The 16371-nt window shown below is 41.0% G+C and overlaps 1 protein-coding gene and 1 long non-coding RNA gene across 3 annotated transcripts in view; one reads left to right on the top strand and one right to left on the bottom strand.

The window, feature by feature from the left end:
• Window positions 1-9689, top strand: part of ACP3 (acid phosphatase 3) — a 58878-nt gene extending 49189 nt beyond the window's left edge. The window contains exon 11 of the mRNA XM_002722062.6: window positions 5653-9689. Within this exon, the coding sequence (XP_002722108.4) occupies window positions 5653-5771 (119 nt within the window). The 3' untranslated portion in view covers window positions 5772-9689. The remainder of the gene's footprint in view (window positions 1-5652) is intronic.
• LOC149127167 (uncharacterized) overlaps window positions 1-16371 on the bottom strand; it is a 93408-nt gene that overhangs the window by 45832 nt on the left and 31205 nt on the right. The gene's annotated exons all lie outside the window — the stretch shown is intronic.

The raw sequence follows: 16371 nt of genomic DNA, 5'->3' as shown, positions 1-16371 counted from the left end.
TATAATTATAAATATATAAATATATATTTATATATAAATGTAAGTATAAAGGCCAGGAGGCTAGAAATAGCCTGGAATAGCCTAGAGCATTTTAGAAATGGGAAAGTTCAGTGAGCATATGGAGGGCTGAGCCTGTGGGGAGGCATTGAATCTTCTGTTGACCAAGTTGAGTAGTTCTAGTCATTGAAAGATTTAGGCAGAGGATTGACACTGTCACTGGCTAGTTGTCTTAGGAAGTTCTTTCAGTTTCTTTTTTTTTTTAAGATTTATTTATTTATTTGAAAGTGAGAGTTACACAGAGAGAGGAGAGGCAGAGAGAGAGAGAAGTCTTCCATCCAATGCCTGGGGCCATCTTCCACTCCAGGCCATAGCAGAGAGCTGGATTGGAAGTGGAGCAGCCGGGTCTTGAACCTGCACCCATATGGAATGCCGGCACTTCAGGCCAGGACGTTAACCCACTGCGCCACCGCACCAGCCCCAGTCCTTCAGTTTCAATGGGGAGAATGGAATGGAGAGGAATGAGACTGAAGATAGGGAAAATAGGAGGCTGTGGCAAAAATCTAAGGATCAGGGTGAGGGAAAGAGAAAGCAAACTTATTCAAAAGGTAAAAGAAAGTAAGGTAGCTTTGGACTTGAGGGTTAATGACAAAAAGAATAGGCTTTTGGTACCTATCACCAGCATGGTTTTCAAAAAAGTAGCAACTTCTGTGTTCCCACATAGTGGAGCATCTTTGTACTCATTCCTTGCAGTAGACCTAAACTCAGTAAAATAGAATTGACCACTCTTGCTCAGCTTTTAGGTCACTATTCTATCTTTTGTAGTACCAGGAAGCATATAATTTAAAAATGGAGAGAGAGCATATATGCTCTAAGTCTTATTTGTTCCAGGTCTCCTTGGCCAGTTTCTCTTGGATGAATCCCTTCTACTAGCCCATAAATGATCATTCCCAGGGCCCTGTCCTTGGTTTCCTCCTTCCACACTCATCAGGAGTCAGGATACCAAGCCTCTGTCTTCTTCTGCAATCTCTCTTTCCACCTCTTAGTGTAGAATTCTAGACTTGATTTCTCCAGTTTCCTACTGATCATCTCTATCAGGATAAAAACTCATCTCAACCTCACATTTGAAACAAAATTTGTTCTCTCTTCTACTCCAAACTTGTCTTCTTTGTGTCTGAGTGTCAATTGTCTTCTCAGCCATTCAGTCAAGAACTGATAGGGTTGCCTGGACTGTAGCTCTCCTTTGCCAGCATATTTAGTCTGTCACAGAACCTCTCCATATCATGGCAGGAGTCTCTTGAATTCCCTCTCCTGCATTCCCAGGACAATAATTCTAGTTTTGATCCCTCCATAGATTATCCATGATATCTCAGTAGTTCTCTATCAGACCTATTATTATGCCACCATCCTATTTTTTCTAGTTAGTCTTTGTAAACTCAGATTAAGCATTGTCACTTCTGTGTTTAATAATTGTGATAATTTCTAGAAATCCAGAAACCTAAAAACCATGTCCCAGTTTCAGCATCTGTTCTCCCCTGCCTGAGTCTATGCACCAGGAAACATATTATTTCTCCTTATTTCCCAAACATGCCTTTGTGGACTCCTTCAGTCTCATGGCAAAATCCTACTCACCTCACGGCCAGCTCTAATCTCAGAAGATTTTCTGAACTCATTCCATTCCAAATAGAATGCATTCTGTTGACTGAAACTTTCACTCTGTTCTGACAGTATCTCTTTTATGCCTTCCTTAGGTATTTATCATATCATTGCATAATTTTCTGTCTGATTCTCCTATACTATACTTGGAGCTCCTCAAAAGCAGAGATCACAGAACCTCAGCAGTTAGCACAGCCTGCCTGGCACTGACATGTGCCCAGTGCATGTCTAGGAAGGAAAGCAGGAAGGGAAAGGTGGGAAGCAAATTCCATGGGACTAGAAGACAACATAGCCAATATAAACAACTGAAAATATGTTTATAAATGCAGAAAGCCAACCATGAAAGTAAGGGTTGGATAATCACTAGTATCTGCCTTCCTTGCTGATTCCCTTTTAGTCCTTGATTTCCTTCTTCACTCTGATTTAATTGATATTAACTCCATCTGCTATTCTAATGGCACTATCCAGGAAGGTCTAACTTTATTAGTATTCATCTTCTTGTGAATCAAAGAAGCATTCTGGCATCATGAGATAAAACATTAAACAAAGAATTGGGAACCTATGGTTTCTGAGTCATTATTTTTTTCTACAAATATTTATTAGTACTTGCTATGTGCCAGGTACTGTTTTGAGTGCCTGGAATACATTTATGAACAAAAGAAATAAGAGTTCCTGCCTTTATGAAGCTTACATTCTATTAGCAGTCAGGTAATAAATACGTGGTTTGGAAGATGAAGTCACAAAGGTTGGGTTGGGGTAGAAGGGAGGGGGTATGCAAGTTGTGTTTTTAAATGATGAGGATTCACTGCAAAGATGAGGTTTAAGCAAAGACAGGAAGGAAGGGACCTAATCCAGGGATCTAAGGGAAGACTATTCATGAAATGGCAATAGCCATAACAGCAAAAACACTAAAGGGAAGTATGCTGGTGCATTTGAAAAACAGCAGAAAGGACTTAAGGCCAGAGAGTAGGTGAAGAGAGAGTAGCCAGAGAGGAAATCCAAGTGGTGAATGGAGGCCAGATTATATGGAGTCTCATAAACTGTCATTATTAGGACTCCAGTGATTATTCTGATTGAGATGAGTATCTATTCTAGACTTTGCTTTAAGTGAAGGGATGGCATAATTTGACTTAAAATTATTTGGTTGCTGTGTTGAAAACAGATGGCAATGTAGAAAGGCTAGACATTTGTCTTGAACAAGGCAGAAGGCCATTGTCATGATCCTGGTTCACAGAAGGGTGGTGGCAGAGAAAAGAAGTCATTATTGTCTGGATATATTTTTGGTAGAACAAGCAGGAATTCCTTACAGAGCAGGTATAGGATGTCAAAGAAATAGTGAGTCAAGCAAGACTACAAGTTTTGTTTTGAGCTAGCAGAAAAAGGGAGTTTTCATTAACCGAGATGAGGAAGGCTGTGGGAAAAGCAAATATGGTGTGGGGAAGGAGGAAGGAGTGATAGAGACACCAGGTTTGGACTAGTTGAGTTGGAAATGTTCATTAGGTGTCGAGGGGAATACAGGAGTCCCCCCTTTTCTATGGAGGATATGATGGATGCCTAAAATCATGGATGTATTGAACTATATGTGTGTGTGTGTGTGTGTGTGTGTGTATACACATATATGTCTATACACACACTATGTTTTTCCTAATGCATACATACCAATTATAAAGTTTAATTTATAAAAGGGTACAGTAAAAGACAAACAACAATAACCAATAATAAAATAAAATAAAAAATTATGTGAATGGACTCTCCCCTGCTCTGTCTCAAAATCCTATTGTGCTTTCACCATTTTTACATAAAAGAACCAATTTATGAATTCTCTTTGCCATATCTAAATTGCTAGTGTCACTATTCTCATGCTTTGGAGCCATTATTAAATAAAACAAAGATTCCTTGAGCACAAACATATACCACAGCAATCAATCTGATAACCTAGATAATTACTAAATGAATAATGGGCATGTAGCATGTACAGCATGGATATGCTAAATGAAGTGATAATTAATATCCCAGATGGGATGGGAATGGGATGGCTCAAGATTTTACCATGCTATTCAGAGCAATTTAAAACTTATGAATTATTACTGGAAATTTCCATTTAATACTTTCAGGCAACAGTTGACCACAAATAACTAACTAAAACTATAGAAAATGAAACCAGAGATAAGAGAGGACCACCTTCTGTCAAGTACATAGATGGATATAAGAATTGTAAGCTTAGGAGAGAGTTAAGGGCTGAAAAATTAAATTTGGAAGTCATTAGTTAAAATATGGCTTTTAAAATCATAATATCCCAACTATCCAAGTCCATTACTATTGCTTTTCCTTAACTGCATTATCTGATCTCTTAGCTTCTTATTTTCCTCATGTCTACAATAAGATCAGACTACATCAGTGATTTCCAGCTGTGTTCTGTGGAGCACTAAGTTTCCATAGAAAGACCTGATGGGATTAGAATTGTTTGCTTTTTCATTTCTTAAGCCAAAAAGTAACCCCATATTTGTATGATGAGGAGACATATATTTAGAGATGGTATAAACACTTTGTGTATACTATAAGTTGTCTAGGGTGTGTGCATGTTGAGAGTAACTTTCCAAATGAAATAATGAATTAGTGTTTCAAACTAAATGACCACCAAGTTAGGATTCATCAAAAATTCATGGAAAATATGTACTATGATAAAACTATGAATGGATTTCAAAAATTTTTTTCTGCTTCAAAACAAACATCTTTTTTTAAGGATCTTTTTTTTTATTTATTTGAGAGGAAGAGTTACAGACAGAAAGAGGGAGAGACACAGAGAGAGGTCTTTCTTCTGCTGATTCATTCCCCAAATGGCTGCCAAAGCTGGAGCTGGGCAGATCCAAAGCCTGGAGTCAAGAGCTTCCTCCTGTGTGCTGGCGCCGCTAGGCGGAGGATTAGCCTGTTGAGCCGCGGTGCCGGCACACCAGGTTCTAGTCCCGGTCAGGGTGCCAGATTCTGTCCCGGTTGCCCCTCTTCCAGGCCAGCTCTCTGCTGTGGCCTGGGAAGGCAGTGGAGGATGGCCCAAGTGCTTGGGCCCTGCACCCGCATTGGGAGACCAGGATAAGTACCTGGCTCCTGCCATCGGATCAGCACGGTGTGCTGGCCGCAGCGCGCCAGCCACGGTGGCCATTGGAGGGTGAACCAACGGCAAAGGAAGACCTTTCTCTCTGTCTCTCTCACTGTCCACTCTGCCTGTCAAAAAAAAAAAAAAAAAAAGAAAAAGAAAAAGAAAAAAGGAAGAGCTTCTTCCTGGTCTCGCATGTGGGTATAGAGGTCCAAGCACTTGGGCCATTTTCTACTGCCTTCCCAGGCTATTAGCAGAGAGCTGGATTAGAAGAGGAGCAGCCAGGGCATGAACCAGTGCCCATATGGGTTGCTGGTGCCTCAGGAGGAGGCTTAGCCTACTACACCACAGCACCAGCCACAATAAACATCTTTTAATTCCATTTTTCTATAAATTTTTTGAAGTGCCCTTGTATCATCTTTTTATCTCACCAAGCATCAAGGATATGTGTAAATAAACATATATGTGTTCAAGATTTTCACTCTGAAACATATTCAGCTGAAAATCAAATTCAAAAGTACAAAGATTCCATTGCTTTTACATCCGGTTGATTACAGTTCAATATTCAGAATTTCCTTTGACCTGTGGGCATGGACAATTGGTAATTTAGCTATAGAAGAATGCATAAAGTTAGGGCTAGAAGAGGTCCTTAGAAATATTTCACTCAGTTATTTTCCCTTTATAGTGGGAGCTGAGGAAAAGGTTGAAAGGCACTTGGAACTGGAATCTAGATCATCTCCTCACTCCTAATCCTGAGTCCTTTTCACAGCCCTGTGCTGATTTCAAGGCTCCTTCAGAAATGCCTTTTATGTTTACAATGAAGGCAGAAGTCAACACTGATATGATATGAAATTCATATTTTCCTAATGCATTCATTTTACATTAATACATTTTCTGTTTTCCCACAGTTCTAAAGGTCATCCTTGCTGTTGCCTTTTGCGTGGTGTCTGGTATCCTAGTGGTGCTGCTGTTTATCCTCATCCGCCATGGGCCCTGCTGGCAGAGAGACTCCTATCGCAACATCTGAACAGAATGCCAAACAAGAGGGAAACCGGGTCAGTGCCCTGTGATACAGCCTTTCTCAGTGATGCAACTTTCAAAGGACAGTCTATTGCCATGTGGGCACCACCCTGCTCACACCCTTCCTTTTGGACCCTCCAATAGCAAGGTCTGAAATCAGCCACCCTGGGACAGTTGCTGGACTGACAGGTTACTTGAGTCCTCCCATCACTGAGTGGTGGTGCAGGCTTCTCATTTGGCCAGAAAGAAGCTCTTCTGCAAAGGACAGTTGTATTCTCTGGCACAGGTGACTGGAGAGAAATGAGAAGCCAAATTTCAATCATCCTTTTGCTTGCAAAGAGCAAAGGGTAAGAAGGTAGGAAAATACACAGATTAAACAAGACTGGATAAATGATAAAGTTGGACTAGAAGTAGTGTTATACTTATTTCTTATTAAGAAGTGAGACCCAATCAGAAATGATAAACTTTATCTTTAGCTATTAGGTAGGTTTAATACACACACACACACACACACACACACACACGCACACACCTGAGAAGCAATACCTATGCAGTTTTTGATGACTAACAGACTCCTATGGGTGTGCCTAACACTCACACATACATATATCTATATTTAAGATGCCTTCAAAGGCCGGCGCCGCGGCTCACTAGGCTAATCCTCCGCCTTGTGGCGCCAGCACACCGGGTTCTAGTCCCAGTTGGGGCGCCAGATTCTGTCCCGGTTGCCCCTCTTCCAGGCCAGCTCTCTGCTGTGGCCAGGGAGTGCAGTGGAGGATGGCCCAAGTGCTTGGGCCCTGCACCCCATGGGAGACCAGGATAAGCACCTGGCTCCTGCCATTGAATCAGCGTGGTGTACCAACTGCAGCGCGCCAGCCACGGCGGCCATTGGAGGGTGAACCAATGGCAAAGGAAGACCTTTCTCTCTGTCTCTCTCTCTCACTGTCCACTCTGCCTGTCAAAAAATAAAAAAAAAATTAAAAAAAGATGCCTTCAAAGAGCTTTGAATTCTCAGTAACTGTAATGTCAGCAGGTTTAGGTGCAGCTCAGGTCATCTTCCCCCAGTTTCTATAATGAAGAGTACTGGAAATCCATGGAGCCATGATTCCTTTTTGATGGTGGATTTTTATACAATCTAGTGTTTTTTTATTTTTTTAACTTTTTTATTTCATTTTAAAATTATAAGATTTTATTCTGATAGGTGAAATGTATGGCCATGATGAAATAATAATGTATTTTAACTTCCAAAAATATATCTGTGTTTTGTAAATGATGAGATAGAAAAGTGAACTGATGACCCACTGCCCCAGCTCCGCACTGGCTGTGATTCAACCACTCAGAACAAGTTTTTTTCTATCCTAAGCCTTGGTGTCCTAAGCTGAAAAAGAGGAGTCTGAACCAGATTAACATGGAAGTCACATCTAGTTCTTGTATTTTTTTATTTTTTTCATTTTATGCTATGGATGGGTCATTGCCCAAGCAAGTACTTTCATGAATGATGCCATTGCACTACAATGAAGTTTGCTCTGAAGAAATTTTATTCTGCTCTGAACTGTGAAACCATCTAGTTGGTGAGAAATTCATCTCACTTATTGGTAAGGTTCTCCGCTTCCTCAGGTTTTACTAAAGGTCCCATAAGGTACTTGGTGGGAGAATTCAGCCAAGTGCCCTACAGGTCTTTGTCCACACTGATCTCTAGTGAGCTCACTGTCCATGCTCATGTTGTCTTTTGAAGATAGGCAGAGGCCATGTCTGCCATATTCCTCAGTCCCTGCCTGAGGTGATGCTCACATGCAGTGTTGGGATCTGTGCCCAGCAAAATCTCCCTACCATCCAAACCCCACCCCATCTCTCAGTCTCAGGAATCTTCTTCTGCCTTTGAGTGTCACAGCTAACACCTGTTCAACTCCAAGCTCTTACCTCCTTTACTCTTACTTCCTGCAAAATTCTCACTGAGCCTTACCAATTGCAAACAAGTCACAAAGGACTTATTTTCTGCAGTCTGGTAACTTCTGCTTCTTGCTGCAGCACAAAAGCCATGTAGACAACAAAAAACAAAGCAAAACAGGAAAAACAAACAAACAAAAAAAACAACCTGCAAGCAGTGGCCACATTTTTGGCTTGGGAAAGGAAAGATCATCCATAGTGATCTATAGTGGCAAGAACAAAAGACAAAGGGCTGTCTTGATAAAATAGCCATAACACTTACACCACAGCATCTTATGCTAATAAATGATGTGGCTTTCAAATAGAAATATAGGTCATGAATTTTCTCATTTATTCAACAAACATTGATAGAGGATTTACTACTAGCTAATTACTGGTCCAGATGTTAAATTGTCTGTCCTTAATGTGATGATTAAGGTGTTTGGCTCTAACAATGGCCAAACACCTTAATCATTGGTAAAATATAAAAGTAGAAGCTTTCACAACCTTGTCCCAATACGACCTTTTGAAACTCTCAGTGACTAAAAGAACCTCTACTTTTTACTGATTCTGAGGGATTTTTTTACATTCCCATTCTTTTTCCTTCTGTCATCTATTCTGATTATTATAAAGAGAGTCTTCAGTCCCAACTTAGCTATTTCCTCTGCCTTCCACAGAGCTACTCTGTTGACAAATGCTATAATTGCTTTTCATACTTTGTGGCAGAATGAATAATCACAAGCAACAAATGATCTTTAGTGATAAGGGAGAAAGCACAAATGTACTATGTTTCCCAGGGAATAAGCTAATCACCCAACTTCAACAAGAGAATGTGTAACTTCTCTCTGCTAATAAAAGTGACTTTTTCATATGGATCAGTTAGGATCAGCCTGGTTGCTGTGATCATAAATATTATCTGAAAGATAACTTGGAGAGCTGAAATCACCTCTGCTCTGAAATGTATTCCTTGCATGTGAACCATCATGGAGACTCTTAAATGGGATTAGAATAAAGCAGTAATTATCACGTCAGTGGAGGGGCATTCCCTCATATAACAAATCAGCAATATTTATTCAGGGAAAACCAGCTAGGAGTTGCCAGTGGGATATACCTTGCTCAAAATGACATTGTATAAAGAATGTATTAAAACAATCTGTACAAAAAATAGTTCGTGCTTTAGAAGAGCGCAAACACTAAAAAATATTTTACTAGAAATCATTCAACCAGCAATTTCTTAATGTTGGACCTGGCATTTCTGCTCCCTGAATTCAGTGCTGTTCCCTATCCTCCCAACTTCCTTTTCTTACTGTGTTGCTCTAATGCTTTGAGGTGATTCTTTCTGCACAGCCAAGGAGGTTCTGGGTAAGTACAAGCCAAGTGTGAACCCTCTTTGAACAATGCCAGAAGAGTATGGCGTTTTGGTGCTCTAAAACAGGGCTGTCTAACAGAAACAAAACGTGAACGACAGATGGAAGCCATATGTGAAATCATCAAAGTGGTCATGGAAAATACATGTTGAAAATACTGTGTGTGCATTGCAAAGTTTTTTTGAACTAAAGTAAACTTCTCTTTTCACTCATTTTTCCATGAGCCTTTTCAAATCCCTTTGTATGTGATTTTAAAATTCTAACAGTCACATTTTTAAAAAGTAAATACATGAAATGAATTGTAATGAAAATTAACTAGCTTAATGCATCCAAAATATTGCTTCAATGTTTATTTCTTATTTAAAAATTGTTCGTGGGGTGTATCATGGGCTTTTTAATACTAAATATTTAAAATCTGATTGGCTTTTTACCCTAACAATACATCTCAATCACGGTGAGCCACACATTTGCAGTTTCCATAGTCATATATAGCTAGTGGCTACAATGTCCAACAGTTTGGCTTTAGACCAATAGACCTAGCAACCTTTCTGAAACAGAAAATGTATTTTTATTATAATTTGTAATGTCTGCTTTCAGATTGTTGTGAAGAAATAAAAATCATTGTTATTATATGCCTATATTATTATTTTTTGTGTAGCTGAATTGATACAAGATTTTCCTGAAATGTTTTATTTGTAAACCATCTTTTTTTTTTTTTTTTTTTTTAGATTTATTATTTTGAAAGGCAGAGAGAGAGAGAGAGAGAGATCTTCCATCCTCTGGTTCACTTCCCAAAAGGCTGTAATGGCTGGGGCTGGGCTGATCTGAAGCAAAGTAGGCACTAGTGGATAATGGCCCAAGTGCTTAGATTTCTGCCACCCGCATTGGAGACCTGGATGGAGTTTCTGGCTCATAGCTTTGATTTGGCCCAGCCCTGGTTGTTGCTATCATTTGGGGAATAAACCAGAGGATGGAATATCTCTGTTTTTCTGTCATTCTGCTTTTCAAATAAATAAATAAATCTTCCAAAAACTTTTAAAAAGAATGTAAACTTTAAATCAAAAGGTTTTTCTACCTACTTTCAATCACCTCAGATAATCTTGTTGACAATATCTGGTTTTAAATCTTCAAGTGAGCAGCATTAATTTTATGAGACATACTTAGGCTTTTATTTGATGATTTTTTCACATTGTTCTCTGCTCTCCCCCATAGTATCCTCTTTCTTATATATTGTTTTCATTTTTTCAACTAATTTCTTCAGAGGGCACGAGAATAGTAAGCTTTCTGATTCTGACACATCAAAATGTGTCTATACTTTGATATCCCACTTATCTCTCTTGAGTAAATTCAGGTTGGAAACAATTTTCCCCAAAAACTTTGAAGGCAATATTATGTTGTCTTCACACCTACAAAATTTCTGATGAGAAAATTTTGATATTGATGTAAGTAATTGTTCTTGCTTGGTTTTGCCTGTATCTTTGAAGATATTTTGTTTATACTTGGCATTCCAAAATTTTTTCCAAGATATATTTAGGCATGGGTACTTATTTGTTTTGTTTTGTTTTTCTGTCTAATCCTGCATGGCTTAACAATTTTTTTTTCTCCAAACTAAAAACACTTGTCTTTCTTTCAATTCAGAGAAATTGCATTCTGAAACTTGAATTTCCAGCATCTATTATTCTGCCTCAACTTTTCTCTCATGTTTTCTACTTTTTTATTTTACTACATGCTAGGAAATTTCGCCAACTTGGTCTCCAGCAAATTCATTATTTTTTTTTAATTTCCAAGAATTCTTTCTTACTCACAGTTTCTTTTTATAATGACCTATTATTATTTTATAATTACAGTCTTCTCATGAATATCCTGAAGGATTCTAAGAATTTTTTTAAGGTTTATTTTTACTTATTTAAAACACAGAGTTACAGAGAGAGGGAGAGACACAGAGATATCTTCCATCCACTGGTTCACTCCCCAAATGGCCACAACAATCAGGGATAGGCCAGGCCAAAGCCAAGAGGCTGGAACTCTATGCAGGTCTCTCATGTGGGTAGCAGGGCCCCAAGTATTCGACCTATCTTCTGCTGCTTTCCCAGGTGCATTAGCAGGAAGTTGGATCAGAAATGGAGCAGCTGGAACTCTAGTTGTCAATCACAGGGGATGCCCACATCACAGGTGTCAACTGGACCCACTTCACCACAGCTGAACCCTCTAAGAATTTTTCAAGTTTTTCCATGCTCCATATATCATCCCTGTTTTATCTGAGTTCATTAACCTTGGACCTTCTCTATTATGCTCTAGCTTTTTCTCAAATCTCTATGAGTTGTAATCCACAAGGATCTTTGAGGATTAGTAGAGATTGTTGGTTTTGGCTTCCCTTTTAGTCTGTATGTCTGTTTCCCCAACAGATGTCTTGTTGAATAGATGCTTTAAAAATCTTGTGTGCTAATTGCAACATCTTAGTCATTTGAGGACCAGTCTTCATCAATTGTCTTTTTTCCTGAACATAGATTATATTTTCTTGTTTTTTTTTCTTTTTTTGTGGAGTAAGTTTAGATTGTATCTTAGATATTGTGAATGATATCTTTTAGAAACTCTGGATTCTATTATGTTTCTCCAGAAAGCTAGTGTTTTACTTGTCTGTTTGCTTGATTGTTTTAAGCAGTCAGTTAATTTGGATAAAAACCTGAAAGTTGTCTCCCCTGCCATGGGAACAGCTCAAATTTCAGCTCAGTTTTTTCAGCCTACCTGTGGTGCCTGTGAATAATTAATTCAAGGTATGGGGGGTCAGCCACAGAGTCTGGGCAGAGTTTATAGACAGAGTTTGGAGTTCCCTGTCTCTGGCTTTAAATTGGGTAGAGGTCTTTTTCATTTCTCAGATGCCCTCAAACATTGTAATTTGTACTACAAGGCATTAAGACTATGGATTTTTTAAAAATCTGAGATGTAGTATCCACACCTTCCCTCTGCCCCTGCACACACAGACATGAGCCTCTCCTTATGCTAAAAGCCATAACGTGGCTAGAATTGTGGTGCAGCAAGTTAAGCCATTGCTGGCAACACCAGCATTCCATATCAGAACAAAAGTTTGTGTTCCAGATGCTCTGCTTCCAATTCATCTTCCTGCTAATAATGTGCCTGGGAAAGGAGAGAAAGATGGTCCAAGTATGTGGGCCCCTGCCATCTATGTGGGAGATCTGGATGGTGTTCTGGGCTCTTGGCTTCAGCTGAGCCTTTGCTGACATTTAGGGAATGAACCAATAAGATTTTCTCTCTCTCTCTCTCTCTCTCTCTCTCTCTCTCTCTGTCTCTTTCATCCTAGCTTTCAAATAAATAAACCTTTTTAAAATATTTTTTAAAGATTTATTTATTTACTTGAAAGAGTTACAAACACAAGAGAGGGAGAGTCAAAGAGAAAGGTCTTCCAACAGCTGGTTCACTGCCCAATTGGCTGCAATGGCCAAAGCTGCGCTGATGCAAAGCCAGGAGCCAGGAGCCCCCTCTGTGTCTTCTCATGTGGGTGCAGGGGTCCAAGGACTTGAGCCCTCTTTCACTGCTTTCCTAGGCCATAGCAGAGAGCTGGATTAGAAGTGGAGCAGCCAAGACTCATACTGGTGTCCATATGGGATGCAGACACTGTAGGCTGTAGCTTTACCTGCTACACCACAGTGCCAGCATCAGTAAATGGTTTTTAAAAATCTTTTAAAAATGGGGCCAGCTCTGTGGCCTCTGCCTGCAGTGCCAACATCCCATATGGGTGCCTGTTCAAGTCCCAACCTCACCACTTCTGTTCCAGCTCTCTGCTTATGGCCTGGGAAAGCAGTGGAGGATGGTCCAAGTGCTTGGGCCTCTGCACCCATTTGGGAGACCTGGAAGAAGCTCTTGGCTCCTTGCTTCGGATCAGCCAAGCTCCAGCCATTGCGGTCAATTGGGGAATGAATCAGCAGATGGAAGACCTCTCTCTCTGTCTCTTCCTCTCTGTTTGTAACTCTACCTCTCAAGTAAATAAAGAAAATCTTTTTTTTTTAAATCTATTCCCTTTTTTCAAGTATTGAATCCCTCTAATTGTCGCTCCCCGTCTTCGTGGAGGAACGACACAGGACCCTGCGCTGTTCTTTCATCTGCTCGGCCCTCCCCGGGTTTGCTGCTGGTTCTTCCCGGGTTGGCTACCATCCCTTCCACCTCCGTGGAAGGGCGGTTCCCCCTGCCACATTCCCCACTTCCGCAGGGGAGCGGCACACCGCCGGCCGGCTCTCTCGGGGCCTGCACAGGTGTTCCTTCAGATGTTCCCCTTAGATGTTCCTGGTGCATGCCGTCTCTCTCCTCCTTTATAGTCCTCCTCCGCCAATCCTAACTCGGCTGCCCACACACCGAGTACGCTGCTCTCCTCCAATCAGGAGCAGGATCAGCTCCTGGAGGTCATCACTCAAGTTGGCAAGAGGCAGCTGCGTAGAAGCTGTTTTCTCCTCTCGCAGTGCCATATTGTGGGAGAGCAGATGCATAGAATAAGTCTTAATTCCAGTAACTCAGTCCAGTCCGGGTTGCTCCCCACATCTAATATCTGCTTTCAGTTACTTCCAAGCACTTTTAATTAGTGATATTTTTGTATATTTCCAAACATTTATGGTTGTTACCCATGAAAGTACTAGTCCAAAGGAGATACAAACTCATCAGCTGAAGAGGATACTCACACTTAAAGGGGAAGGGCTGACTGGAGCTTCTGTATAAGGGTGGGAGGTGTGGCAGCAGGTGCCCAGTAGTGACCAGGGGCAGAAAAGTGGTATGTCATCTGGGTCACATCCAAATGGTCAAGGAATTGACTTGTGATTGGGCTGGATGGTTCTCTGTGCATGCCTCTTTCATGTTTATGATGTTCTTCTCTATCTACTTGGTTTCTCCCACAAGGTGCCACAGCCACACTCCCAAAAGAGCACCCCCATTCCACAGAGAGTGTGCCTCCAGATTTTGTCCTGTAGGCAGGAGTTGAGTGACCAGTGGACAGGGAACTCAGCTGTAATTACCCTGACAATGACTTCTTTGGGCTCCCCTAAGAAGAACGTCATTCATCTCTGGTAGGTTTGCCAAAAGTTCCTGTTTTGACTTTTTCATTGGTGCAGTCATCTCTGCTTCTCTTTGAAGAATTTCTCCAAGCATCTGACCTCCTGACACTACTCTCTCTAGCACTGTTGGGATTTCATTGTTATTTTTTACATATTTTCTATTTCAGTAAAATATTGGGAGGAAGGGAAATTAGGTGCAATGGGTCTTTATTTCTTAAAAGAAACCAATAGGTTCACTTTTTCTAGCAAAGGGTTCTATAATTATGTCTGTCAAAGGTAAGGAAAGTAGGGGCTGGCGTTTTGGTATAGTAAGCTAAGCCTCTGCCTATGATGCTGGCATCCCATATATGTAATGGTATGAGGCCCAGCTGCTCCACTTCTGATCCAGCTCCCTGCTAATGCACCTGGGAAAGCAGTGGAAGATAGCCAAATTCCTTGGGCCCCAGCACCCAGGTGGGAGACATTGATGAAGCTTTGGGCTCTTAGCTTTGATCTGGCCCAGCCCTGGCCATTGTGGCCATTTGGGAGAATAAACCAGCAGATGGAAGATCTGTCTCTCCTCTCTCTCTAATTCTGCCTTTCAAGTAAATAAAAAATAAATCTTAAGAAAAAAAGGTAAACAAAGTAGCCAAGCCACTCAATGAAGGGAAAAAACAGACACAACACTACGTAAACAATTCAACTTAATCTCACAAACAGGAAGTACTTGCTTCTAGCCTTCAGTAGAAAGAAACCACACCTTCCATCATATTTTTCAAAGAGAATCTTAAATCCAAAAAGGGCTAATATTTGGCATAAGGAGTGTAGCACTGAATTATCTTAGCCCCAGCCTTTATGAGTATCACAGCTAAATAATGTCTTTTAAAAATTATTTATTAGAGAGGAAGAGACAGAGATCTTTCGATCACTGGTTCACTCCCCCAAATGGCTCAACAGCTGGGGCTGGGCCAGACTGAAGGCAGGAGCCTGGAACTCTATCTGGGTCTCCAAGCACTTGGGCCATCTTCACTGCCTTCCCAACGCATTAGCAGGAAGCTGGATCAGAAGCAGAGCTCTGATATGGGTTGCCTGTGTTGCAAGTGGCAACTTCATCAACTGTGTCACAGCACTTGCCCCTAAATAATGTAACTAATGTTTTCATTTTTCACTAATTTACATTATTTTTATGTCAGGATGCTTCAAGAATTTGGCCCTTTCTCTCCACAGTTACCACCACGTTTTGTTCCTCAGTATACTTCTGTTTTTAAACTACGTGATCTCCCCTCCTTCTAGTTAATTTGGCTGAATATTAAGACTCATTTATGGTCTTTATTTATTTATTTTTTTTGATAGGCAGAGTGGACAGTGAAAGAGAGAGACAGAGAGAAAGGTCTTCCTTTACTTTTGGTTCATCCTCCAATGGCCGCTGCGGCTGGCGTACTGTGGCCGGCGTACCGTGCTGATCCGAAGCCAGGAGCCAGGTGCTTCTCCTGGTCTCCCATGTGAGTGCAGGGCCCAAGCACTTGGGCCATCCTCCACTGCACTCCCGGGCCACAGCAGAGAGCTGGACTGAAAGAGGGGCAACCGGGACAGAATCCGGTGCCCTGACCGGGACTAGAACCCTGGGGTGCCAGCGCTGCAGGCGGAGGATTAGCCTATTGAGCCATGGCGCAGGCCTATGGTCTTTATTGAAGAATACACTTGGGCTGAGTCAGATTAGGCTCTCCACAGGTACCTGTTGATTGACCTAAATTATATCACCCTGGTGCTAACCATACCAGCTCCATCATTCTAAAGCTGTAGTGTTTTCTTCATGAATCCCCACTTTAAACTCATGGGTTACAGAGATGCTGTGAGAAATCAAACTAAAGCAGTAGTCCTCAAACTTGAACATGCATAAGAATAGCCTGGGGTACTTCAAAAAGCTTCAGATTCCAGGGTCTCAAGCCCAGATATCCCGATTCGTTAAACAAGGCCCAGGGATATTTTTTAAACTTTATTTTCTTTCTTTAAAAATTTTAATTTATTTAATTGATACATTTGAAAGAGTTAAACAGAGAGAGAGATATCTTCCATCTGCTGGTTCACTCCCCAAATGGTTGCAATAGGTGGGATTCTGCCAGGCATAAGCCAGGAGCCAGAAGCTTCTCCCAGATCTCGCACATGGGTGGCAAGGACCCAAGTACTTCGATCATCTTCTGCTACTTTTCCCAGGCCATTAGCAGGGAGCTGGATCAGAATCAGAACAACAGGGACACACATCAGCTTTACCCATTAC

Source organism: Oryctolagus cuniculus, chromosome 4 (genome assembly GCF_051225735.1).
Source record: "Oryctolagus cuniculus isolate XC-2025 breed Fujian yellow rabbit chromosome 4, ASM5122573v1, whole genome shotgun sequence".
Taxonomy (NCBI): Eukaryota; Metazoa; Chordata; class Mammalia; order Lagomorpha; family Leporidae; genus Oryctolagus; species Oryctolagus cuniculus.
Note: the sequence above shows the minus strand (reverse complement) of the source record. Positions and strands in the feature narration are given on the sequence as shown.